Source organism: Perognathus longimembris, chromosome 11, assembly GCF_023159225.1.
Source record: "Perognathus longimembris pacificus isolate PPM17 chromosome 11, ASM2315922v1, whole genome shotgun sequence".
Taxonomy (NCBI): Eukaryota; Metazoa; Chordata; class Mammalia; order Rodentia; family Heteromyidae; genus Perognathus; species Perognathus longimembris.
The window spans coordinates 5258158-5286127 of NC_063171.1; the positions used below are offsets into that span (position 1 = coordinate 5258158).

The following is a 27970-nucleotide window of genomic DNA, read 5'->3' on the forward strand; positions in this document are numbered from 1 at the left end:
ACAACTTGCTTTTAATTGTCAAAATGCATTCCCTTTAAGAATTTAAGATGACTGCCTTCATCTGTAAAATTTTGAAGTTTCTTGATAGTTTGTCCTGCCAATTTATTATTTTGATTGTGTGTGTCTGTGTGTGTGCGTGTGTGTGTGCACTATCCTGAAGTTTAAACTTAGAGCATGGGCACTATCCCTCAGCTTTTTTGCCCAAGGACTTGGATAATAAATGCAGTAAAAAAAAAATTTAACTTTATTTTTCCTTTCTAAGAACGATGACCATTTTGGAAGATAGTTTAGCAAAGTTTTTTCAATGAAACAAACCACAACTCTTGAGCCTAACATCTAGTAATCCACCTGTTATTTACCCAGAGTTCAAATCAATCCACATAAAATCCTACATAGAGATTTAAGGCAGTTTTATTTATCCATAATCACCCAAATGAAGACTCAACCAAGATGTCCTTCAGTGGGTAAATGGAAGAGTAATGTGTTTAAATACACACAATATAGCCATTTGTGCTTAAGAAATGAGCCATCCAGCTATGCAAAGACATAGAGCAAGCTTAAACACCTATAACTAAGCAGAAGCCACTCTAGAAAAGGAACACTAGGAGACAGTACAGGATTAATAGTTGTCAAGGAGTTGGACTTAGGATGGGCTTGAACAAGGAAGAAATTTTCAGGGCATTCAAAATTGATATTGTAATGACGAATGTGCCATTAGACATGTATACAAACCCATTCACTACACAACCTCTAAAGTGAATCTTGAACTACAGACTCTGGGTGACTGTGATGTGTCAATGACATTCATCAATTACAACGGACTACTTTATTAGGCAGGACTGATAATGAGTCACGCTGTGTATTTGTGGGGACAAGGGACAAAGGCACAAAATCTCTTACCTTCTTCCTCAATTTTGCTCTGAACCTAAAACTACTGTAAAATAATGACGTCTAAAGAAAAAAAATACTATTTATGGAGGTCAAGAGAGGTAAAATTAAAGCCAGCACTAAGGAAGTCTCCTGAAGAGGCCTTAGCTTCCTGCACATCCCTTTTATCTCCTAAACAACCCGAGTTCTCTGACCTTGCTGTGGTAACTCTAGTGTATCTGAATGTTACAATCCCCCAGAAAAAAATGGTGTTCTGTTTCTTTTCTACAAGAACTCGTGGCAGTCACTAGACCAATAAGACAAAAAAGGAATATGGATCTTTGTAATATATTAATAAAGTAAGCATCTGAAAACCACTATACAGCATTAGGAAACAGCCAAAGTATTATTTATGACATATTTACATACTTACAAAACTGACTATCCAAAGTCCTTTTGCATAAATGAACTCCATATCCTGGGGAAAAAAAATCCCCCTTTCTTAATAATTTATGCTCAATACAACAACTTTGAAAACAGCATTATCCATTTGGCATCACAAACCACAAAGTTCTATTTAGAACTATTTCTAGCCAAAAAACAAGTAAATTAAACATGTTAAATAGTTTAGTTGACCCTGAGTATTGGTACTTTGTATAACTAATGCAAATTAAACATGGTCATCTGGACCTTTTTATACTTCTACTACTATCACACTATCTTTGTTTCTACCAAAGAGCTAAGGAATAAACAATGGGAAAGCACAATGACAAGAGAATCACAAGAGTAAACCACCAGCTTTTTACACTTCACAAGTCTAAGAAGGTTCAGAACGGCCCTGGAAATGTAACAAGGGGTTAAGGATAGGGCTTAGCCATATACTATTTGCTTAGCATGCTTGATACCTTGGGTTCAAGATCCAGCCTTACAACAAACAACAACAAAAAGTGACAAGGAGGACTCTTAGAACTGATCATCTGAAGCTGATGTTTAATTACTTTTATCCATTTTTTCTGAGGATTTTTATACTAATTGTGTTTAAAGTCAAAAAATTCAATGACTTGGAATAAAACATACAAAAGGCAGTAATTTATACCTCCTCATTTCATAAAACCACTATAACATGGTAACAAACTGGGTTAAAAAATCTTCAGAAAGAACAAATGACAGCTATCTACCTATGCCCCCTACAGTACACACACACACACACACACACACACACACACACACACACACACACACACACAGAAATGAGGAAAAGGGACCTAGGAGACCAGAGGGCTGAAAAAGGGTACCATGTACTTAAGATATGCTTGATAATTGGATATATCCAATGCTTAAATACCATCATGGAAACTGCCTGGCTAAGTCACCCTGGTATAAGGCTATGAATTACATTTCCTGGTCCTGTGGAACACGGGGAATCCAGGATGATAAAATAAAAGGTTAGGAAAGCTAAGTGTGTGCAGTTGCAGTCAGTCATGCCCTGAGGTCTTTCAAAGAGAACCCTGGACCCAAAGCAGAAACAGGCCAGGTTAGATCACATGTTTCCCTTTCTACTGGCCCCTTGTTCCTCCTTACCCACATATGCTGCTCCAAAGATCAGAAGGCGACAGTTATCATGGGCAGGAAAATCCCACTTCAAGCCATGGCAGAACTCTGCCACAGCTATGTGTGGACTTAAAGAAAAACACCACTCAGTGGGAGATCAATGTTCACTTGTGGTTCTATGAGAACAACCTTCACAAAAGTAAAAAAAAGATACTGAAGACTTGGTTAAACAAAAACAAAAAAAGGAAGAAAAAGAAGCCAGGTCTTTGTAGGATCTATACAATTTCCCTGTAATAGGAGGGAAAGTAGCAAAAATATTTAAGAGTGGGCATACTTTTTTACCTCAGTCTAAAATTCTGGACAGCTTTTAAAAGCAAAAGATAGAGATGAATGGGAGAAAATGTTTCTGCCTTCTTTCACATAAGAAGGAATGAAAGCATCTGGCTCTACTATCCCAGGACAAAGGGCACCATAGCAACTGGAGGCAGCTCCTTTCCCACTTCCAATGACAGGAAGTCTGAATGTCACCCAACAATCAGGACAGGGTTTGGAAGTTCGCTTAGAAACTGTGTGCCATTTCAAATTAATTCTTAATTATTTTCATCCTCAGTTAAAGCTAGCATAAATGAAATAATTACTTGAAAAAAACATTAATACAAAGCAAACCTTACACATCAAGACAGCCCAAGATGAGAGCTTTAATGCTTTTATAAAACTGCCAGAGACAGTGCTAGTTCATTTACCTCTATATAACTGTAGAGAAGAGTAAATAAAAATTAAATTACATTTAGATATGAAACTATTTTCAGAAAGTTATTTGAATTTACACAGAGTTCAACTGTATAAGAAAAACATTTACTTAATTTTGACTTATGTAAGTCCAAAGAATGGTAAAATATATTATTTGAGGGAAGAAAAAGCTTTCGCTCAATACAAACATAGATCAAATAAACCAGGTTCAATATAAAATAGTTTCTTTGAAAAATGTCCATTAAAAAATAAAGACAGAATAGCATAAAGTTATAAAAGTGGTGTCCTAAGTCAAACTAAGAAGCAATCTTAATTAAAAGAGGCACAGCAACAAGGTATCCCCTCTCTAAATCTATTCTTTGGAGAACGTAAGTGGAAGCAGTTGGGAGTTTATTCTCGGAAGTTCTGAATAGTGTTATACAAAAATAACATGAATAGTTTTGATTTAAAATATACTGGGGTTATTTACCCTTTAATTGTGACACAGCAATGAAAAAAAATTAAAAATGTCTAACTCCAATGTTCACAGTAGAAATCTGTAAACTGCCAAAAATTATTTTTTAAAAAGGAAACAAGTATATTTTTCCAGATAAGACGACAAGCACATGATAACCAGAAAGAAGTGATTGATTTTGTCCTTTGACTCACTGTGTGAGAGGCATACAGAAATATTCATCTCTACAGGTAGGTGTCTTAGGGTCAATTCTTGAGCATATTGTTCACCAAAATACTCTAGTCTGTATCATTAAATTAAATATGTTCACATATCAAATTCACTTAGTAAATCTGGCATATTAAATTGTGTCATAAATATATTTGTACATTTTCTTTTTTTGAGGAACTTGTAAAACTGTGATTGTAAAAAGGATCTTTCTTTTCTCCAAAGGAATGACACCACGCTTTTACAGGAAAAGAAAAAAAAATTGCAGCCTACAGGGAAGTTGTAAAACCTTCTGGATTCACTGACGCTGTCTAGTTTAAGAAGATGGCACACATCTTCTTCCCATGAAGCTAGGAGCGAGGGCAGTCTTGGCTCTAGCTGGGCAGCTCTCAGGCGGTCCTTGGGGGCAGGCGCTGTTTGTACATGCCTGCCACAGCTTTGGCGGCGCTGTAGATCATCTGTCGGCGAGACATGCCAGTGAAGGCCAAGTGCCAATCAGTCCGGCTGACATTTACTAAACTCTTCTCCAGGACTTCGCCCACTGTCACCAAAAGGCCTGACCACCGTAGATTATAGTCCTGGGGAGTGAGACTTTGAGCCTATGGGGGAAAAAAATCCACATTACTTGTAACACTTACTTGTAAGCACAAACTACGTTATAAGTAACATCTCAAAATAGATTATGACAACTCTCAGAAATACCACTTGGCTATCAATGACATAAAGTCACAGGGCTACAAAAGAGACAAAATAATGCTGTATGTCTATCTACTTTGCTAAAATAAAAACATAATGTCAGTCTTTCTGTTGTTGTTACTGTTGATGTGTGTGTTTGTATGCTCCTGAGGAATGAGCACGGGACTTCATAGATGTCTAAGTCTTTAATAGTCATCTACTCAAAGTTCAGTCAGATAGCTTAATTCTAGTTTTATATTGGGTCACTTCAAGTTTATTAATAATAAATGAGTGTTAAAATTATCTTTTATAGTCACACAATTCCAACCAGCAAGAAAGAGATGATGTGTCAAGGCTTTAACATCTTTAGGAAATAGTTTCTTAGTAGCTTTTAGAAAGTACTCTAAACATGATTAACATGTCAGTAAGTTAGGACATATCAAACACTAACCAGGCTAGGCCATCATCAATCACTGCTACTTCATCCCCATGACACAACCTGTATTATTCCACTCAAATAATTTTTTCACAGGAATAAATCATAAAACATTTCATTACACAGGAATAAAAGAAGAATAAACTCACCACCTAATAGCCAAGGTTTTCCTGTCTTAGGGTGTTAACCATAGTCAAAAGGAGATTCTTCTCTATATGGAGAATATATCTATATTGTAAAATGAACTCCCAAACATGCTATGTATTACAATCATCTGCGGGACTTTTCTTTTTCATTAAAATTACTTTCTCATGCCTCAAGTATGACAACTGAATTAAGAACTCTATGGCTTGTACCAAGACAAATAGTATATATTATATAAAATCTCTCTAGCAAATCTGATAGGAACAGCATAGCACAACCAGTATTTCATTATATTTTAAAAGAAAAACATACATTCCTAAGGTTTCTGCACACAGAAATGAAAATGGTTTTCATATTGCTACATGCTCACAAACCCCCTAAAGGTCTTGTTAAAAAGAACATCCCAGCTCCAAAACCTGTCCAGGGCCTGAGAGGCTGTTTCTCACATCAGATTCTCAGGTAGCATTTATGATGCTAGGCCAAGAAAGGGGTAACATTGATCAGAACATATTGTATTCATAAACTGCTTTGGTAAGTGGTAACTCCTTATGTACAACTACTTAAAGACAGTAATAAAAATTATTTTTAAAAATCCAGAGGAGCTGAGTTTTTAGTTGAGGAAAGAACAATTTATTTAATTAGGATAAATTGAACAAAATTCTGCTCTAGATTTTCACTACTATACATTCTGACAATTTAATTTCTCAATAGGCTGATTTCTATTCCATTATTAAATCGTAACAGCAAAGCAGCAGCTATAAAACACAAAAGAAACAGGGAGAAGAACTGTATAGATAAAAAGCAGGCATTTCAATGCACTTGATCCTTTCTTTTGAATTTTGAAACCATGTGTGAAAACAATTAAAGGAAAACAAAATAAGAAAGCAAGCACTGGGTGTGGGTGCTGGTGGCTCCCACCTGTAATCCTAGCTACTTAGCAGGCTGAGATTTGAGGATCACAGTCTGAAGCTAGCCTAGACAGAAAGGTAGCCCTGTGAGACTCTTTATCTCCAATTAACCACTCAAAAACCCAGAGGTGGAGCAGTGGTTCAAAGTAGTAGAGCACTAGCCTTGAGCAAAAGAGCTGAGACAGTGCCCAGGCCACACACCCAACACCCCCCCCCCCAAAAAAAAAGTAGCAAATGAAAACCTTTGAGTAACACTATTTAAGTAACCCTATTAATGATTGAATGTACATCTTTCCAGGCATTTTCCTTCTCATTTGTAAATATTTTAGAACACACATATCTCCTATAAATAGGATCATACTAAATGTGCTATTCTTGACATTTACTTAGCAAAATATCTTTAGGTAGTAGTATATATAAACTCATTTGGTTCCTTGAATATCATGTTGGTTTCTTACCAATATACAGCTCTAAAAATAAAATACAAATTGTCCAGTAGCAATTGTCAGACACCCAAGCATAGGGATGAGTAAACTTTTCAGAAAAAAGGCTAAAGAGTAAACATTTTAGGTTTTGATGTATAACTAATTAATTCTACTATTGTGGTACAGTTACCACTATCAACTATAAATCAAATGTATGCAAAATGGCAGCATTATATCCCAATTAATCTTACTTATTAAAAAAAAAAAACAGGTAGTCAATTTGGCTGTGGGCCATTATGTGCTGACCCCTAATCTACAGCAATATTAACAATGGCAGTGACAGGAACATCCTTAAATCACAAGGTATCTAAGGAACACTCTGATTACCTAGTACATTCATACACACAGATACTTAAACCAAATTAACTACGGTTATTGTATAGTATGCTTATTATTTCTAGCAAATATCCTCAACTCCATGGAAATTTTTGTTTCTTTAATGTCTATGTACTGAACCACAAAAGTGGTTTACTACTGGTGACCCCACTCTTCACTTCTTGAGCCAAAGCTACTTGGTAAGCTACTTGTACTTCTAATGGACTTCTGAACTTTATTAATTTCACTAATGATTTTTACATTCAGTTCTAAGTAATGCACACTGAAGTATTTTTAGTGTTAAGAGACACAATCTCACAGAATTAACTAAAAAACGGACTAGCTATATTTTTGATATTTTATACACCATGAGAATCATGTTTTCATTGAATGCCTTGTAGCTTACACTTATGACACCATTAGAATATAGTTGTTGTTGTTGTTTGGCTAGCTGGAATTTTTCACTATAATACTTATTGAGTAATTAAGTTACACCATAGAAAATTTACAATATTTGACTATTTTTTACTATCAAAGATGGTAATTTTGAATGATTCATCTAAATAGTTAGAATTAATCATGATAAAATCCATATTTTCCAAAAAATTTATCATTTTATCTGTTTTAAAAGAAATAAAATGAACAGTATGAATAGTATTTAAGAACAATCTTTTAATCATTTTCTCATTGTAGTGAGTCTAATGCTAACATCTTTAAGTATTTTTTGAACTTCTAAAAGGAAATTATGGTATAAATAAGTTTCAGTACAAGTTAAAAATATAAACACCAATTATAATACATTTTCTAGACTGCGAACTTTAAAAGGGGCACTTGTTGGCTTTTGGTAATTTTATGAACATATATGCCAAATTTATATGCAATTGTAGGGAGGATAAAATACAACTGTTTTATCAGATTATCAAATATCTGTAAGTTACAAATAATAATACAAAGCTGTCAGCAAAACAACTTAACAGTACAAATACATACAGACACACACACACACACAATAGTCCAGATTATATAGATATATTTCACTAGAGAGCTAAAGAAATTTAATATAGAAATAGAGGAATAAGAATCATTTGGAGACTGTACACTAGGTTTATTTTTTACATCAACAAATCTAAAACTGTGTTCCTATTTTTCGTGTTATTAATACTGGCTTGTACTGAAGATGAACAAGTAAAAATGATGATTAGATGACAGAAAAAGAAATGAGATTCCAATGGAAATAAAGATGGGAGATGACAGTCAAAGTATATGAACGGTGGACTGAAAACTGGTAGGAAGAGTAAACCTCTGACCTCACAACAAAGGAAAACTGATGTTCTTCCTAACAAAGGAAAAATGTTCTTCCTAACAACATGGAAAAATGAAGAAACAATTACTCATGTAGTACATTACCATTCCAAAGACATCTGGAAAACAACAGCAAAGAGAAACTGAAACATTCAAGGAAGCAAAGAAAAGGCCAAATGAGAAAAGGGACATACAAAATCAGGAATATATTTTTAATAGAAATTCTAACATAATTTATACTCAGAAGACAATGGTGCAGGTTTCTCTGGAACATAATGCAGGAGCAAAGTAGAAAACTAACCTGTTGCACAAACTCCAAAGGCACTGGTGTGGCTTGAGTAAAAGTTTCCAGGCGAATGCCATGCACAGGATCTTCAACTACCAAGCACCCAATGTCAAACCACCTGCAACACAGTATGTAAGTTTCAGGTTGCTTATGTACTAAGTGAAAGTTACAGTGAGTAGCCAAGAAAGAAAAACAGATAAAACAAGCACATCTCAAAAAGGAAATGCTTTTCTAATTAATTTTCAGGAGGACAATTTATAAAAATATGCTATTATCTTAATTCCAAGAAGATAACACCTATTAATAGGCACTAATAATATAGAAAAAGTAATTTAATGCTACTTACCAGGAAGTATCCTTCTTGCTAAGATGGGAGAATGATGGAATCAGGGTACTCAAATACTCAACAAACTTACACACATGAGAACATGAAAAGCTTCATCATGAGTAATTTTTTTTTGTCATTTTTAAGTAGTTGGACAAAGAAGTTGCCATTTAATAACAAAAGTTTATAAATATAATGCATCTTGATCAATATCACCCCTTTCATTCCCACCCATCCCTTCCTTCCCTCATTTTTCTTAATTTTATAGGATATACACTAAATTCTTGACTACATTCTCTCGGCCACGTCTCTTTTTTTTTTTTTGCCAGTCCTGGGCCTTGGACTCAGGGCCTGAGCACTGTCCCTGGCTTCTTCCCGCTCAAGGCTAGCACTCTGCCACTTGAGCCACAGCGCCGCTTCTGGCCGTTTTCTGTATATGTGGTGCTGGGGAATCGAACCTAGGGCCTCGTGTATCCGAGGCAGGCATTCTTGCCGCTAGGCTATATCCCCAGCCCCTCGGCCACGTCTCTTGAACTCTGTTCCAGAGCTGCTTTTTGCTCAAGTTTAGCACTCTACCACTTGAGCCACAGCTCTACCTCTAGCTCTTTCAGTAGCTAATTGGAGATAAGAATCTCACAGACTTGCCTACCCAGGTTGGCAATGAACTGCAATCCTCAGATCTCAGCCTTCTGAGTAGTTAGGATTACAGACATGAGCCACCGGCACCCACCCAGCTATAATTTTTTATTGATAGCAAATGTTATATGAACTTGATCAACTATGGGAAATTTCTATTACTAAACTTATTATTACTAACATACAGCTATCTAGGACATTTTAAAATAAGCTTATTGAAAGTCCTCATGAGTTATCCTCATAATTAGCCCTTCTAACTGTTCTGAATTTTTCACCATCAATCTCAGGTTTCAAAAACAGCCTCATACTTGCAAAACTATTTGGTGTAAGTGAACTGAACACCTCAGGGGTGGAAAGGGTAAGGGGGAGGGGGGAGGGGGGTATGAGGGACAAGGTAACAAACAGTACAAGAAATGTATCCAATGCCTAACATATGAAACTGTAACCTCTCTGTACATCAGTTTGATAATAAAAATTTGAAGAAAAAAAAACTTAACAGCCATATCAAAAAAAACACCAGCCTCATGAAATAAAAAAAAATTTTAAAGACACTAATAAATTACTAGCAGTAGGACAATTTTAAATTTACACAAGACAGCTGTAGCAACTCTGTATTTATCTACTGGAATTAGCCCTAAACTCATGAATTTAAACAATGAGAGCATATGGAGCAGGAAAATGTTCAATGCTTTCATTATTAAAGAAAACATAAAATTGGTTACAAGGTTCTTATTTATAAATTTTTTGAAAAATCAGTAAAATACAGAGTATCCCAAGACATTCTGCCACATATAAAAATGGAAGCTTTCAGTAGAAGCACTGAACACGTTTCCTCCACCCAGAATTTCCTATCTATATTTCTACATTTTCTCAAGTTTGACTTTGTCTACAAAATCTAATTCAATACATAACTATTCATGAATTTCCAGTGCTGAGTTATCACACCTGAAATTTCATGTAACATTTGCTATCAATAGAAAACATACCTGGGCACCAATCGCTCATGTCTGTAATCCTAGCTACTCAGAAGGCTGAGATCTGAGGATTGTGGTTTGAAGCCAACCTGGGCAGGCAAGTCTGTGAGATTCTTATCTCCAATTAGCTACCAAAGGAGCTGGAAGTAGAGCTGTGGCTCAAGTGATAGAGTGCTAGACTTGAGCAAAAAGCAGCTCTGGGACAGAGCCCAGGCCTCGAGTTCAAGCCCCATGACCAAAAAAAAATTTTTTTTAATTATATGACCACTTAAATAATTATTTTTAGCTGTCCTTCTGTACCTATAATATGCCCTGAAAGTTAGAGGAATTTATTTTTCCAGACACATTATTATTCAATACTGAAAAAAAAAACAAAAATAAAACCAAGAAATTACCAAAGAAGGTACATTTAAACAAAGAGAAATCATTTTAATATAAAACAATTCAACATAATCAAAAAGTTTCTCCTTTTAAAATACCCTCAAAGATAATGTGGATCTGTGCTGTCTGGGAGTTTTCTCAACATCTAATAAAAGAGTGCTCAGGAGAAACCTAGTGACTGCTATCAAGGCCTCCTTGTCCATGCCTGCCATTACTACATGTAACTGCGTCAAGTTATTTGCTATCCACACCCAGTGATATCCCAGCAATAACACATCATATCATCACTCTGTATTTAAAGTTCTATTAAGTGGTTGTAGCACCTGTAGAGAAAGCAGACATTACTGTCTCCATTTTATAATTACAAAAAAGACACAAGAAAGAAGTCTGAGTTAAGTAATAGGACACAAACAGGTACGTGAGAATGTCAGCATCAGAATGAACTGTCTCACTGGTTCTAAAATAGGAGAGACATTTTGCTAGGCCTCAGCGTGAACTCTCTTTTGTTTTGCTTCAAAATAAAAACAAGCCTCTTACTTGTCAGGTAGCAATTCTGCAATGAAGTTTTCTACCGACACAGCTGTCTGCTTTGCATGGATCACTCCAGTCCGGCGCAAGCTATCTATGCGTTCCTGGGCACCCTAAACAACAGACATAGGTGAGAAACCATTTTGTAAAATATTGAATATATTAATTTATAATTATACAAATAATACTCAAATATATATGTAGATACTAACATACTCACTGTAAATGTTCCAACAATACAAAAGCACATACAGTAAAAAATGAAAATGTCCATTCATATCCCTTTCATTCCAAATGAATTCCCTGTGTATATTCCCTTATGCATTACCATGCTAGCTGCAACTGTGATTTGAAAAACCACATTTTGAAGAAATCTTATAATATTCATCTAGCAAAGGGCATCTGACTAAATAAATTTGCCAGTAATAGTAATCAACTACTTGCCAACGGTTGATTCTCACATGACTTTTTATGAAAATAAAAGCTACAAATGTATACACTACACCAAAACTTACTCAGTAAAAACTAAGGGGTTGAGAACCCTGCACAGACAACTCAGCATCATAAACACACATCTATAACTGAGTACTAATAAAAGCTTGATCATGAGGACAAATTTGCTGTTTCCTACTTTTATCTGAGTCCTTTCATAAAAAAATGACCATAAATGGAAGTGATGAAATTGTGAAAAAGCAAATGTGCTCAAATTCTATTTTTGAATGGGCATAGTGATACATACACTTGGAGGCTAAGTAAGACAGGAAGATCTCAAATTTAAGGTCTGCCGGGGCTACATAGCAAAATTTTGTCTCAAAACAAAAACAAAACTCTCGCCTGGCGCCAGTGACTCACGTAATCCTAGCTACTCAGGAGGCTGAGTGAGATTTGGGTTCAAAGCCAGCCTGGGCAGAAAAGTCCATGGGGCTCTTATCTCCAATAAACTACTTAGAAAAAGCCAGAAGGGAAGCTATGTCTTAAGTAGTAGAGTGCTAGCCTTGAGCACAAAAAGGATCAGGAACAGTGCCCAGGTCCTGAGTTCAAGTCCCAGGACCATCCAAAACAAAACCAAAAATAAACTTTATTTCCTCAATCTAGTCATAGACAATACATGGAAAGGAAAGGAAAGCTAAATAGCGAAAATGAGATTAAGTGGTCCGTTCTTATTTAAATGAAAATTAAGAAGGCTAGGATACTTCTACAAACATTTTTTTTTTAAAGAGATGAAGTAAAATACAAAGAGAATGTAATAAGTGTATTCAGACACTAGTCTGAAAAGAGGAAAAGTGATACAACTTAAAGCACAACAAAATCAATATGGTAGGGGGAATAGCTCAAGTGGTAGAGTGCCCACCTAACGAGAACAAGGCCTGGGTTCCATTCCCTACAGCAGAAAAAGAAAAAAATCAAGACTATCTACTTCTATTACCATTTTTAGTGCTCATTAAAGTGCTAATCTGAGGGGCATGCAGTAAGACCTCACAAGAAGGAAAAACAAAGGGGTAAATGAAGGATTTCATGGTAAATGTTGAGACTATAAACAGGACAAAAAAGCATTATCAAATATAATATTAAAATAAGGAGGCGACTTGATTTTCAAAGAAATACAGCAAATAAGAATAATTCTTTCTCATGGTCACTGTAAATAATTTGCTTAATTCATTCTACCCACGAACTAGTCATGGCTATATTTAGGTTAAAAACAGCTTAAATAAATGGTAATTTAGTAAAAACTCCCAGGGTATTAGTTGAATGTTCACCTCTACATCTTTGATGTTGAGCTATATCGAACAAGACTACATACTCCTAGAGTCTATACTACCAGGAAATAAGAGACCGTTATTTTTTCACTATACTGCGACTTTATACTTTTATTTGGAGCTGAGTAAGGTGACAAGTTCAAAGTTTTTGGAGGCTTTTTTTACTCACAAAATCCAGAAAATACAAAGGTTAGATCTCATCGATTTTTAACTGTTGCATTCATTAAGTGAGGGCTCCTTTTCAGTTTAAGATACTTTAATATATTCATGAATGTAATATTACTGTCTAATATTAGTTCCTATGAGTTTTTTTAATAGGATTCACTTTACTAGTATAGGGTATCAAGGCATGGCTGCTTGGCCACTGAAACACTCCTCTCTAAATGAACTGTGAGGAAGAAGGCCTTTAAAGCCCATATAAGAGCTTATACTAAGGACTTGGCTCAGATGAGTAATGAAAACTTTATACATTCTCACAGATGGTTACAAGTACTATCCATCTCTGTATTTGTTGAATATAAGCTCTGAAGGTCATGAATTTGATTGGCTTTTCAATAAAACTGTTTGCTAATTTTAAGTAACTGAACTGATTATTTTCTTTAGCTTACTTCATATTTATAAAGGACACAAGTACAGCTCGGAAAAACCATTTACTTCACATACAATCTGATAACGAGGAAAAAATGGTTTTAATTTCTGCATTTCAAAATTCTACACTTTTTGTCATTAGCACCCTATTTCTGAAAAAACAAGCGTAAAAATTCTTAATTTCAACATTATGATAAAAACAAGTGCAGAAAAATTAGTTCATGTCTAAATTTACAAGGCCTAAACCAACAGCAAGGATGATCCTAACAAATATGAATAAATTTACAAGAAACTATCAATTATATTTATAAATAAGGTTCTTCTTGAGCGAAAAAAAAATCTTCAATCTTTCATGTTCAAACCCTATCCATTTAAAATATCATCTATTTACTTGTCTAGCGTGATAAAATATTACAGACCTATTGTTTAAAATGTTAATAAGGGGCTGGGAATGTGGCTTAGTGGTAGAGTGCTTGCCCTGTATACAGCACCACATATATAGAAAAAGCTGGAAGTGGCACTGTGGCTCAAGTGGCAGAGTGCTAGCCTTGCACAAAAAGAAGCCAGGGTCAGTGCTCAGGCCTTGAGTTCAAGCCCCAGGACTGGCCAAAAAAACAAAAAACAGAGTTAATGAAAAAGCAGGCTCTTCAACCTAATCAATTGGTTTTAAGACTCATTTTCCTTCACACTAATATAATTGCAGTTCCCCATTTCTTCATAATTAATCAACAATATCTTTAGATATCCTTCTACATATCTTTTATTTGTCCCCTCTTCATGCTCCCAGTGACAAACTCCTACTTGAAGATCTGAATCTTTCTGAAAGCTGAAACCTCAGCTCCACAGTCACCACCATTCTTCAGTTTCTGCTCAAGACTCCATCTTGAAACCCACAGCCACACAATCTAATTGTACTGCCATAACAATGTCAAATGCTACTTTCTCAAAATTTCACTAACCTGTGCCAGAGGACTAATATGTTCCCTTGCCAGGCTTTTTATGAAAGTAATCCCAGTGCCAAATCTCATTTTAACATGCTTCACAGCTCACAGAAAGTCCTTCCTTTATTCCTTCCATGTCTGGCCATTTCTCTATCCAATTACCTATTTTTACTTTATTGTTTTCTCCATGTTACCCTCTAAAACTAAATCTAGAAGTCTTCCTTCCACGCTTACAAACTCTTTCCAATTTCCAAAAGCACAAACTCATTCAAAACATGTGATTTGCTTTAGTCTGAATACATCCATATAAATATCAATTAAGAGGCAGAGTCCTGCACTTGCAGTTGGCAGGGCTAGGTGACCATGCAGCTTAAAATGAAAGGAAAGAATTAGAGAAAAATACTGGAGACTGAAGGACATCTGCTGTAGAAATAAGCAAAACAAGAGAGTAGGTTAAAGGGAAGTGAGGCCAGAGAATGTCTCAAGGTTTCCTTGGCTTATTTCTTAAGGTAGAAAGCAAGCTTTATAGCACCAAGTGTTCATTAATTCTTTCATAACTGTGTGCTGGCCATGACACAAGGAAGAGCACAAAAATGTATGAAAGAGCTAGGCGCCAGTGGTTCAGTCCTGTAATCCTAGCTACTTAGGAGGCTGAGATATTAACAGAAGCCAGCCTGGGAAGGGAAGTCCCTAAGAGTCTTCTCTCTCTTATCTCCAATAAACTACTAAAACAGTGGAACTGTGGCTCAAGTGGAAGAGAGCTGGCCACAGAGTTCCTGGAATTGTAACACTGACAGTATTATTAACAGTAATAATTTAAAAAAAATCTTATGAGATTCAAAGGATACCCCTAATTTCAGTAGTTGATTTGAATGTTAAAACTCGGTTAAAATCTTTGTTAGGATTTTTTTCTTTCTGATTCCCTCCTTCAATAACGAAAAACGTACTAAAGATTTCGGTTTCTTTTGGTGGTACTAGGGTTTGAACTCAGGCCTTTTCCTCTTAAGCTCCATCCCTATTCTCCCTTTGCTTTAGTTATTTTTTTATTTTTTACATAAGCCCTTGGAGGGTTGTGCAGGGCTGGAATGGAACACATTCTATGATTCTCTCAACTACAGACCTCTACATAGCAGATTACAGGTATGCATAATCATACTCAGTTTACTGACTGAGATAGAGATCTTACTAATTTTCTGTCCAGGCTGATCTTGAACTACAATCCTTCCTAGTAACAGCAATTACAAGCAAGCACCCAGTATTTTAGTTTTCTTTAAACTGAAAATCCACTACAATTTTATAATACTACAGAGCAAAAGCAAAGTTGATCATTACTTCAGTGTATAAAAACATACTAGCCCCATAGAGAACACAGGGTCATTACCACCATTATGAAAAGTTTAGGGGGTCAGGTTCCATATTCTGAAAGAGTTCTATTACTTACTTTCAATCCAGCTGCATAGCCCACAGGTTGTGGAGCAATGTTGGACTGCCCAGCTTCCCCAATTACCACAGCTAAGCCAAAGACCTCCTGGAAAGCGTCACGCACAGCAGCCACTTTGACTTCTTTATTTGATGTCACTACAATATCCAGCTCACCCCCAGACTCTATAAAGGACAAAGGAAGTTCCAATTCCAAATTTAAATAGTGAAATTCTCACAATTACTACCATACCAACATTTTATTTACATAAACATTACCAAGCTCATAAAACCATGTAAGATACATATTCATTATTTTTCTGGGGTTGAAGAAACAGGCTGACCAAGTCTGTACAAGGTAACAGCTTTTCAGCATTTACAGGATTCAAACAAAGATCTGTCAGCAGCTGACCTAACAAGACACATTTTTCAACATGTACTCAGCTCCAACCTACATCCTTTTCCTGAGTTTTAAAACTGAATTTATAATATGTTATCTGAAGAAGTTTTGCTTGCAGCAGAAAATGGAACAAGACATCTTTAACAGTTCTGAGATTAACTAGAGCACTCATTTTTCAGCATTCTACAAAATGTTCTACATAGGCAGCTTTGTCTTGAGAGCAGAATTTTGTGGTGGATCATATTTCTTTCTTGGAAACTCAGAGCACATTAACATATCAGTATAAGAAAATCCAAAAATTAAAAACAGTAACTCTTCTAACTTAATTCTGTCCATAATTAATCTGTTCATGGAACATTTTTTCAGTATCTAAGAATGGCTCCTAAAAGTGTTCCATAGATTTAAATTTGGGAAACAACAAAACAAGTCATGAACACAGCTTATTTTTTCTGACTAAACTAATCAGCTTCTAATTCACTTAAATTTTGCATGGACACATTTATTGCATTTTTAAGACTGTAAATAAAAACTTTTCCTGCTGTTAATAATAACACATCTAGCCAGGCACCGGTGGCTCATGCCTATAATCCTAGCTACTGAGGAGGCTGAGATCCGAGGATCATGGTTCAAAACTAGCTTGGACAGGAAAGTCTAGGAGACTCTTATCTCCAATAAATCACTCAAAAACCAGAAGTGATGCTGTAGCTCAAAGTGGTAGAGTACTAGCATTGAGCAAAAGGGCTCAAGGACAGTGGCAAAGCCCTGAGTTCAAGACCCATGACTGGCAAACAATAATAATGACACATCGATAGTTTGCAACTTTCTACAAAATTTGAACAACACCAGTTTCTAGCCCTGGAGCTATAAAGCAATCACAGAAATTAGATATCTGGCTTGTGAAGTACAGTTACACATTTGAGATACTCTATAGGAAATTAAAATAAAGAGTCTCGGGCTGGGGATATAGCCTAGTGGCAAGAGTGCCTGCCTCGGATACACGAGGCCCTAGGTTCAATTCCCCAGCACCACATATACAGAAAACGGCCAGAAGCGGCGCTGTGGCTCAAGTGGCAGAGTGCTAGCCTTGAGCGGGAAGAAGCCAGGGACAGTGCTCAGGCCCTGAGTCCAAGGCCCAGGACTGGCCAAAAAAAAAAAAGTGTTAAAAAAAAAAATAAAGAGTCTCACATCCTCTGTTAGAGTAGTACAAAACTAATATACTAAAATAAACAAAAAGATTTACTTTTTCTCTAGGAAATAGTTTAAGCAAGTGGGTCATCCACCTTCTTACACATTTTCACCAAGTAAAAAGAGCATGTATAGAAGTTCCAAATGACCTGATTCTATGGAGAGCTCAAATAGTACGATTTTTTTAGAAAGACTAAGTCAAAGCCCAACAAAATAAGCACCAGGATATGCGTACTTGCAAGGGGCCAGGGATGGGGCCAAAGGGAGAGAGGTAGATGAATGAAAGGGGGAAGGGGGAGAAAATGCAGTCAAAAGTTCATTGTATGTATCACAAAATTAAGAAAAGGGAAGGGGGGGTCAAAAGGAGGGGAGAATGTTGAAAGGGGCAATGCAGATCAAGATGCATTGTATTCATAAAACTGCTTTGTTAAATGGCACTTCTTTGTACAACTACTTGAAGATAGAAAGAAATTTTTTAAGTTTACAATGTAACAAAAGAGCATATAGTACAAGTAGACATTTATTCGTTAACCATACATACTTCTGTCCTACTATCTGAAAAATGTAACCACATTAAAAATTGACAAGTTTAATAGTATACACTTTATTTGTTCATCAAGTCAAACATTTTAAACTTTTCAACTGCTTTTAAAACCTATGTACTATCATTTAAAAACTGAATAATTAGGCAAAATATTCCATTATTTTCAAAAATTTTATCCTAGCATTTTGTGAGAGGTTGAGTATTGAGTAACGCTTTTCACAAATACTGAAGACTAGTAGTATTTTACAACTCAGACTTACAAGTATTCACTTATACTGAATGAGTTATTTTGGCATTGTATGAGCAAAAGCATTGCTTAAATGTCACCAGTAAATAAAGTCAAAGTCATATAAAGCAGAAGTAACATGTACAATTAAAATCCATAATGCTGCTCCTCCCAGGTTTATTCTGTAGTTTTTTAAACTTATTTAATGGTAAAGAGATAAAAACGAAGACAAAAATAAATAGGGCTGGGACTATGGCCTAGTGGTAAAGTGCTCGCCTCATATACATGAAGCACTGGGTTCGATTCCTCAGCACCACATTATAGAAAATGCTGGAAGTGGTGCTGTGGCTCAAGTGGCAGAGTGCTAGCCTTGAGCAAAAAGAAGCCGGGATAGTGCTCAGGGCCTGAGTCCAAGGCCCAGGACTGGCAAAAAAACAAAACAAAAATAAATTAATAATGCTGAAAACAACCTGACACCCATCTTTGGTGCAAAGGTTATATGACCAGTAGAAATGAACTGAACATTACAATTAGTGTCCAACACTGATGTTGACAGATACTGCTCTAACTTAGGTACATACTGATATATGGGGCCATGCCGGGGTCCAGCGTCGTAATCATGCTCTCTACTGAATGTTTTGTCTTATCAAGCACAGATTTCACCATAGGATTCCCAGCCACACCCTGCAAAGAACAAGAAAAATATAAATGCATACATAAGCAAAGAGTACTATGACCTTCACAACTGTGACAAAAACTTCATTTTCAAAAATTTTGAATGCATCCTCAACCAGTATTTTTAAAATGTAAGAAAAATAAAGTCCTATCAATGTCAAGGATCAATGAATGTCAAATTGCCATGAATGCTCTAATTTCTCTGCCTTTCATATCAGACTATGCAGCAACAGCAGCCCACAACACACACTGAGGAGCAGTGGCCTGCAAAGTATCACACTCTATGTATATACGTGTATATGTATGTATGTATATATATATGCGTATATATATGTGTATATATACACACATAATACAAATGTATAATATATATACACTGCATATAGGTATTTCATTTGCAAATGTATTTATGTATTTCATGGCTATGTATTTATTTAAACCACTAGATAAAACATATTCCTTGAGGGTCTCAAAGACCATCTGCAGATGTTTAAGTCTTTATTTTGCTCCCCAAAAGATAAAAATAGTAACCACTTTCATCTTTAGCTCCAAAAATTCTCCATTTCTTCAGTATGTTTCACTAATGTTATCTCTTTCTCATTTGGTTCATTCCCAAACTCTTCCTTCCCAACCAAATCATTCTTAGAACTGCACTAAGAGACAGAGGACCCAAGTCTAAGGGTTCCCTCCCTCTTGGACTCTTCCCCAAAACACAAAGGCCTAGGGAGCCATGCCTCATTCTACAGCATTCAAGATCAGGTCCTCCTCTTCCAATTGACAGGAAGGACAGTGGTTCATGACAAGATGGGGTGTACAACTCACATTTAAGATTGCTGACCAGCCTTATGTTCAAAAATATCTAAAGCCACTACAATTATAAGCCTCAAGAGTTGGCGTGGCTAGAGCAACTGCTGAGACATGCTCTTACAAAGTAAAGAAAAAGTGTATACATTAACACCTTGTAGAAATACAAAGACATAAAAGGCATGCTTAGAAAAATACCATATGCCTGAAAGTTAAACTCATATGATGTAAATAAGTCAGCTAACCTCAACACTTTTAAATATGTTCCATATATGTAATAAAACTGTAAATAAGCCTGCAGCAGACTACAGTGGGGGGATGATCACTGAGAAAAGTGGGAAAACCCAGCAAAGCATTATGAAGCATATGGAACCAGTTCTGAAGATACCTTCATTATGCAGACATGAACTGCCATTTCTGTCTTATTACTGAATGCTTTCATGCCCACCACAGCACAGAACAGATTTTCAACATACACTAGGTTCACAAATGAGCCTAGAGTTACAAAGACTATGTTCCCGTTGCAAAAACAGGGAGAGCGCAGTGGAATCGAACACAGAAACAGACATTGACACTGGTGCTAACATACAATTTAGTAGGTAAGAGAAAAGTAACATATCAAATTCAAAGATATGATGTGGAAATAGTCCATTAGTTGAAAAATAACTAAATTGATATCTATCTTATATAGTATAGTGATGTATATCAGCTACATCAAACTGTTAAGTGTAAAAGGATAAAGGAATTAGAACATAATCAAAATGACTGTTGAAAATTTTTGTGACACAAAATTTTGTTTAAATAATAAATAAGCCATGTGTCAGAGGTTCATGCCTATAATCCTCTGTACTCAGGAAGTTGAGATCTGGGAGATTGAAAGTTCAAACTAGCCCAGGCAGAAAAATGCGTAAGAGTTCATCTCCAAAATAATCATCAAAATCATCAATTGGAAGCATGGCTCAAGTGATAAGAGTACCAGCTGAGCAAGTAACCTAAGCAAGCACAAAACCTGAGTTCAAACTTCAGTATTAAAATATTAAATTAAACTATTAAAAAGGAGAGGGATGTAACACCTATGTTAGCTAAAATATTCTTTAAAGCTCTTTACAAGCTGTTAGCCCAGTTTTAGTGTTGTGAGAAGCAAACCAACAAGGTATACAACTGAGCAAAGAGAATGAACAGAGATTTCACAAAAGAAACATAAATAGCTGAAAATCTAATGAACTTCAAATTCAGTAGGAAAAATGCATATAAAATGCTCATCTAAATTTTTGTTTCTGTCAAATGAGAAAACTCAGCTAATTTCCAGTGTTGCCAGGTGAAAAATGCCATAGTGTGATTTGGTACAAACTCTTGTAAAGAGCAGTACTCCAGGGAAATGAATGGACCCAGAACAAATTAGGTTAGCTGATGTAAGCCAAGCTCAAAGGGACAAATGGCATGTTTCCTCTTATATGTGGAAGTCAGATCTAAAATACACTGGGATGATAAAGTATACAGGACTGTAGACACACACAGTGAGACAAAAAAAGGATACTTTTAGGGAAGAAACACAAAGGTACAATGCCTATATGCCTCTTTACATTTGTATTTAACAAACTCCATGATGTGTGTGTGTGTGTGTATCTTGAAACGAACCCCAAGATGTACAAACAAAAGATCTCTTTTTTTTTTTTTGGTTGTTTTCTTTTCTTTCTGTATGGTTTATTTGTGTACCCATCTTTGGGAAGGTGAGGGGAAAGGCACAGAACTCCAGGGAAAAAGGGTTAAAAAGTACAGCAGCGGAGCTCACTGGACACTGTGATGAAAGTGAATTATACAACTCATGGGTGAAGATGAGAAGGAGGGACGAGGTGGAGAATGGGAAGGGAATATACTTTATGAAAGGAAAGGTACTCATTGCCTGACTCATGTAATTATAATTCCTCTGTACATCACCTTTCTAGTAATAAAGTAAATTTTTTGTAAAGAGAAAATTAATCCTAACAAGAGATGCCCACAGAGATTTTACATACAGAGAGGCTCATTGCAGGAGCATCTTTACAATTCTGTTTAAAATAATTATTTGAAGAAATTGTAATTCATGCTTGAGTTTCAGGAAAAGAGAGATATTATAGTTGTCATTTAGAGGTCATTTAAATATTACATATAAAAGACTTGTACAATTTAAAACAATAAAGTTTTGAACCTGTTTAAAAAATAAATACTGCCACTGATATGAATTTGTAGGTAATATTTTATGTTAGTGAAGATGCTCATATCATCTCCTAGGTTTACAACAAAAAACACAATGTTATGTGTTACCATCCTGATTTTATTTATTTATTTTTTATTTTAATTTTTTATTTATTTTTGTTTTTTGGCCAGTCCTGGGGGGCTTGAACTCAGGGCCTGCTGGCTTCTTTTTGCTCAAGGCTAGCATTCTGCAAACTTGAGCCACAGCGCCACTTCTGGCCTTTTCTATATATGTGGTGCTGAGAAATTGAACCTAGGGCTTTATGTATATGAGGCAAACAAACACTCTTGCCACTAGGCCATATTCCCAGCCCTGATTTTATTTCTTATTAAATAAGTTCACCTACAAAGATAGGCAACTACAGAAAAATTTTATGCTTTTTTTTCTTATGCCATTTTGTAGTTTCAAACTTCCCTCTAATGAATATAGATCAGTTAGAAAATCAAATACAACTTAAACGTTAATATCCCTTACCTTAATAAAACCCCAGATTCCACCAGCAGATGCTTCATCTGGCACTCTATTAATTCTAGGATCATCCTGCTCCTCTGGGAAAGTAATGGCTGAGGTGGTTCCTTGTGCCAGAGATTCCATGCTAGCTTGCTGAGTAATAGGAGCTGGCAAAATACCTAAAGGCAAAAATTTTAGTATGTGTCAGTTATTCCACAAACTTTCTACAAATGATACACCCCATGAGCATAACTTAAAACTGCTTTAATTACATACCTAAGCATTTCAATATTAAATTCTGAACTCAAAGAATCACCCATACCTTTCTAAGATTCCAAGAGAAATTTCTTTCCCTTTACAGAGACTTATACTCAGAGTCCTAATAAAAGACAACATGTAGTTATGTATGGGATATTATATATACATATACTTTCACTGTGATGAAAAGTTACAAAATTAACTGGCAATGGCTACATGGCTGTGTAAATAAACTAAAAACTATTGAACTGTACAAGTTAGATTGGGGAGCTGTAACACCTGAATTATAAGCTGAATAAAACTTTAAAGTAACCATGATAAACCATTAAATATACAGTCATTTCAAAGTATTTCAAAGCACAGCAGATGAGAATTACCTGTTACTGGAGGTGCAGAAAATGATGGCATGAGCGGTGTTTGGGGAGCTCTTCCCGCATGTCCCCTGGTGATGTCATATGTTGTACCCACAGAAAACCCTGATATAGGAGGGCCAGAAGAAGGTGCAGATGAAACAGGTCCCGGAGCAGAAGTTGAAGGTGGGAAGAAAGCTGAGGGAGGAGTGCTGAAGGCAGCAGCAGCTGGTGGAGGAGCAGGAGGCGGCACAGAGGGAACATGAGCTGGGACAGGAGCTGTTGGTGCCAGGGACACGAACGGCAGTGGTGCTGACGGCCGCATAGGAGGCAGGGATGGCTGAGGAGTGGAATGTGCATGTGGAGGCAGGGACTCCAGAGAGGACACATTTGGAGATGGGAAAGAACTGGTGGCAGCTAGAAAAAAAATAGGACAAAACACAAAGTTGGAAAGGTTTTTAAAAAAAATTATTATTTAGTTTTCAAACTTTCTTCTTGCATAATTTTTAATTTAGCAGACCATTTACCAATAATTGCTTTAAAATGTATAATTTAAGATATACATCAAATACAACCAATTACAAATAACTTAAATTCTCCCAAGTGAAAGAAGTAGCAATACAACATCAAATTACTACAGCAATGTTCATACATAGTCTTCTCTTTTTCAGTTCATTTGTTCCAATGTGTTTTTAAGAAAATAAAAACTTTTTCTTAGCTACTTTGAGCATAAAAACCTTATGCACTAGTCTCACAAAGATAAATAAATAACCACAATCACATACTTTTAAGGAGATTTTTTCATCATAAGAGAACTGACTCATAGTTAGCATGAATATACAGAACAAAAGTCTACTTAAAGCAAAACTTTTAATTAGCAAGACTATTTCTGATATTCTTTAAATCAAATAAGTCTATTTCTCTCCATAAGGAACACTGTTAAAATACACGTTTCTTTATGCAACACTATCTCTCCACCAATGCAGTTAGGTGTTAAGAGTCACATGTACCTAAAGGAATGGAGGAAGAAGACACTGTGGCCAGGCCTACAGGATGCGGGGGAGGCGTCCCAGGGGGCGTTGTCTCTATCCCACTCTCTTCCATCATTTTTCTTCAATTACAGTATACTGCAAAAAATATTTTTAAAAAGAATGAATTTCACAAATGAGTATTGTATTTATTTAAAACAGCTTACTTTGAGAACAATTAAGAGTAATTAATGATAGGTGCCTACTTGTACTATTTATAGTGCAACTTATTTCCAGATAAAGGACCTATCAACATTCCTAATCAGTCTTATGAAAATATTTACTATGCAAACAATCTGTGACCTTCCAGATACATATTTCAGAATTAGGAAAACATTTTATGTTAGCTATACAATTCATTAACCAATATATTCAAATGGTAAACTGTCAAATTGATTTCAATCACATGAATGCCTGTGGCATCCAGTCACTACTACAGTTCAGGTACAATTACATGTAAAATAAAAACATTTAATGTAACCCCTCTTCTTCCTCATAAAGCGTTCTATCTAGAATACTTCTGCTGACATAAAAATGTGAAATGTGCTTGACTTAATAAATGCACCAGGGCTGGGATGTAGTTCAGTGGCAAAGCGGTTGCCTAGCACGTGCAATGTCATGGGTTCAATCCCCAGTACCAAAAAAGAAAAGACAAAAAGGGCTGGGGATATGGCCTAGTGGCAAGAGTGCCTGCCTCATATACATGAGGCCCTGGGTTCGATTCCCCAGCACCACATATACAGAAAATGGCCAGAAGTGGTGCTGTAGCTCAAGAGGCAGAGTGCTAGCCTTGAGCAAAAAGAAGCCAGGGACAGTGCTCAGGCCCTGAGTCCAAGCCCCAGGACTGGCCAAAAAAAATAATAAAGTTTAAAAAAAAAAAAAAAAAGAAAAGACAAAAAAATAAAATAAAATAAATGTACCAATCTCTTCCCTCATAAAGCATTTATATGGACTACATTTGTTAGCATTTTAAAAAGTCAAGATGTGCTTCACTTGATGAGTGCATTAGTTTCCTCAGTTCACATTTTGAAGCTCATGTAGTAATTGCTAATATGCCTCAGATTTTAGAAAAGTTAGAGCAGAGTCCTAGTAGGTAATAATAGATCGCAAAACATAGGAAAACTTCCTTAAAAATTAAAAAATCTTAAAACCAAGCTCTAAATATGACTAACAGTATAGTTCAGTGAAGTTAACTGCTTACCAACCTCTAGAAGTGCAATGGTTAACAGAAGCAAACATTATACTTGGACTCTAGTGTAAAACCACCAATATACAATGAGACAGATGTAATACAATAATACAAAATGTAGAAACATAGTCTGAATTATGAACACTGAGGGTAAGAACTCAGCTGTTTTGACAGGAATGTGGTTTTGGTTTGTCAGGAAAAGGTTCTCCAAATCACAGATACATTGAGAACTAAAGTTAAACCAAATTGAAGGCAGGGGAGAGGATAAAGAAGGCAACTACTGGAAAAAAAAAGGAAGGAAGGAAGGAAGGAAGGAAGGAAGGAAGGAAGGAAGGAAGGAAGGAAGGAAGGGAGGGAGGGAGGGAGGGAGGGAGGGAGGGAGGGAGGGAGGGAGGGAGGGAGGGAGGAGGGAGGGAGGGAGGAGGGAGGAGGGAAGGAGGGAGGGAGGGAGGGAGGGAGGGAGGGAGGGAGGGAGGGAAGGAGGGAGGGAAGGAAAGAAAGAAAGAAAAGGGATAAATGCCATGTAAGGTAGAAGGAACAAGGAAAGTCATACAGCAAGGCAGGAAAGAATCCACGTGGGGATAGAGGCAGGAGCCAAGATCCTGCAGGCCTAATCAGCCAGGTGAAAAGATGGGTTGCTTAAAAACTGAAAGTCATTGTAAGGCCCTCAAGGTGAAGACAGCATATTTATCTTTGGTTTTGTTCTAATTTTTTGAAATTTTAAATTCACAAGAAGTTCTCTAATTTTTCTATAGTTATAAAAATACTGCACAATGACCAAATGCAGAAAGTTGACAAAGGTACACTATTACTTGAAATTTAACCTGTTTTTACATCCACTGTGTCTGTGTGTTCATGCATGTGTATGTATAGTTCTACCACGCTTAATCATACACACGGACTGAACACCACCATCACTATACATTAGTATTTCATCACTCCAAAGAAACTCCTTCCTGCTACTCCTATGTCATATCTTCCCACCAAATGTAAGCCTGAGCAGCTGATCATCCAATCCTGCTTGCATTTTCTCACTGTTCAATGTGGCATCTATGGAACCAAACAGAAAGTTTACTTAATCATCATAATACCTTTGAAATTCATCCTACCTGGTTGACCTGTTTAAGACTGCCGCCGCGAGGTCGTGGTTCCCGCCGTCCGTGGCTCGGAGTCCCGGCCTGGACTTTGCTCCGGTGCTGGTGCCGGGTGCTGGCGGTAGTAAAGTAAGATCTCAAACACAATGCCAAGCACCACTCACTATCTATGCAATGATGCAAGCCATGCACTTCCTTCTCCTCCCTGTTTCTATTACCCACACATTTCTTCCATCTGTCTGCTCTTCATCATCTCCTCAGTCTAGGCTAGTGATTCTGTAGAACTTGTCACTACTGACACTTGGGGCCAGATAACTCTTATGGGTGTGATGTGCCATGAAGGGTTTTCAGTGGTATATCCAGCCAACAGTAAGTACCCCCTGTTTGTACCAACCAAAGGAGTCTACAGACAATAGTCAAGAGAACCCTGAGGAACATAATTTTCCTAGGTAAGTAGAAAACTACCCTACATCAGTTGTGTCTACCCAGTAGCCTAGTCTACATACTTTGATCAATGTATGTTATGTGAAACACAAATGTGAATCGTCAGTCCCGTACACTTGACCTGCTTAAACGTTCTTGAACAGGTAGGTGTATAGACAACTGGCTAAAGGAGAGCTCTAGGCCCTTTGTTTAAGCCCCAGTACGGGCATAATCATTGAGGCATCACAGTTGATAAAGCTTTTAGGGAATGCAAAGTAATACTGATCTATCAAGGTTTAAAAAAAAAAGAGATAGAAATGTCCCGAAACACCATTTTAAAGAAGTACTGTACTCTTTGGTAGAAGTTCAGAGCCCCGAAAGCTGTTATTACTGACGTCTTCTGTCACGGGGTCCGTGCCATCCTCAACCCAATCCCGAAGTAACCGCGCCCCGAGGGTCGCGGCTCACACAGCGGCCTCCGGGGCGCGACAGCCGAGCGTGCCACGTTCACAGGAAAGGACTCGCGGTCCCTCGCCCTCGGACAAAACCTCTGCCGACCCAGGAACCGCGGCGCCGGGCGGATTTGAGGGCGTGGAGACGGCTCGCGCGGGGCCCGGGCGCGGAACGTGGCAGGCCTGCCCCTCCTCCGAGCCGGTCGCCGGCATACTGCGAGGACAGCGGCCACCGGTGCTGCCACGTCCGCGGGCCGGGCAGGACGAAGGTCCCATGGCCAACGCGCGGAAGGCGGGGCCGCGGTCAGGACTCGGAGCTGGGCTCGGCACCCGGCACCAGCACCGGAGCAAAGTTCAGGCCGGGACTCCGAGCCACGGACGGCGGGAACCACGACCTCGCGCGGCGTCAGTCTGGCCTCGCGCCCTGCTTGGCACCCGCACCGTCGCTTGCGGACTCCGCCGCCGGAGGCTGCAGCTGACCCCGGCCCGCCCCCGCAGGGCCCGCGCTCCTCAGGTCCCGAGCTGGCGCCCGCTTCCCACGCCACCGCACCGGGCACGCGCGCCACAGCCAGGCTGGAACTCACCTGGAGGCCCAGCGAGGACCTGCACGGCAGCCGCAAACAGGGGGACAAGGGGAACAGAGAGGTCGGGGTGCAGGATGGGCGCTCCGTGAGCACCAGGAAGGCACGGGCCAACGCTCAACTCGGCGCGGCCCCGCCTCCAAGAT

The 27970-nt window shown here is 37.5% G+C and overlaps 1 protein-coding gene across 2 annotated transcripts; it reads right to left on the reverse strand.

Annotated features, from left to right (window-relative positions):
* Nucleotides 1-414: 414 nt before the first annotated feature.
* Nucleotides 415-27970, reverse strand: Prrc1 (proline rich coiled-coil 1). Of its 2 annotated transcripts, XM_048356826.1 has the most exons (10): nt 27828-27970; nt 26384-26483; nt 24068-24184; nt 23085-23474; nt 22474-22628; nt 18866-18968; nt 15952-16115; nt 11234-11337; nt 8396-8498; nt 415-4428 (listed from the first exon to the last, which is right to left on the reverse strand). In XM_048356826.1, exons 3-10 carry the CDS (start codon nt 24162-24164, stop codon nt 4219-4221), a joined length of 1326 nt encoding a protein of 441 aa, XP_048212783.1. In that variant the 5' UTR covers nt 24165-24184; nt 26384-26483; nt 27828-27970; the 3' UTR covers nt 415-4218. The 2 variants fall into 2 exon arrangements, with proteins under 2 accessions (XP_048212783.1, XP_048212782.1); XM_048356825.1 differs by lacking the exon at nt 26384-26483 and having other exon boundaries at nt 27828-27969.

What these genes read in the sequence shown, in the direction of transcription:
- Prrc1 (XM_048356826.1), bottom strand. Translation starts at nt 24,164, where the DNA reads ATGATGGAAGAGAGTGGGATAGAGACAACGCCCCCTGGGACGCCTCCC. An exon ending in CGGCATGGCCCCATATATCA is followed by an intron (nt 16,116 to 18,865) that starts GTATGTACCTAA and finishes TGTCCTTTATAG; the next exon opens with AGTCTGGGGGTGAGCTGGAT. An exon ending in GCAGAATTGCTACCTGACAA is followed by an intron (nt 8,499 to 11,233) that starts GTAAGAGGCTTG and finishes ACTGTGTTGCAG; the next exon opens with GTGGTTTGACATTGGGTGCT.